At 59.2% G+C, this 306-nt stretch overlaps 1 protein-coding gene across 1 annotated transcript in view; it reads left to right on the top strand.

Annotated features, from left to right (window-relative positions):
- The window catches only part of LOC104386435 (maltase-glucoamylase, intestinal-like), a 61,858-nt gene that overhangs the window by 7,749 nt on the left and 53,803 nt on the right, over window positions 1-306 (top strand). The window contains 1 exon segment of the mRNA XM_009995045.1: window positions 8-161. Within this exon segment, the coding sequence (XP_009993347.1) occupies window positions 8-161 (154 nt within the window).

Genomic DNA, 306 nt, shown 5'->3' with positions numbered 1-306 from the left:
TTTGCAGAGTTCTCAGTCCAGCCGGCACCCGCCGTCACCTACCGCACCATCGGGGGGATCCTGGACTTCTACATCTTCTTGGGAGACAGCCCAGAGGAGGTGGTGCAGGAGTACGTGCAGGTGAGTTGAGGAACCCAAACCGGTGGGTCCTCCAGCCTTGGAGAACCTCAGGGTGACCATGGGAGGGCTCCTGCTCCTTCTGCCTTGACCAAGGGTGACCTTTGAGTAGATGATCTGAGTGATGGATCCTCCATCCTTGGAGAACCCTTCCCCTTCCCCTTCCCCTTCCCCTTCCCCTTCCCCTTC

This window comes from Chaetura pelagica, unplaced genomic scaffold, assembly GCF_000747805.2.
Source record: "Chaetura pelagica isolate M959 unplaced genomic scaffold, ChaPel_1.0 scaffold603, whole genome shotgun sequence".
Classification (NCBI taxonomy): Eukaryota; Metazoa; Chordata; class Aves; order Apodiformes; family Apodidae; genus Chaetura; species Chaetura pelagica.
This window is presented reverse-complemented; position numbering and strand designations above follow the sequence as displayed.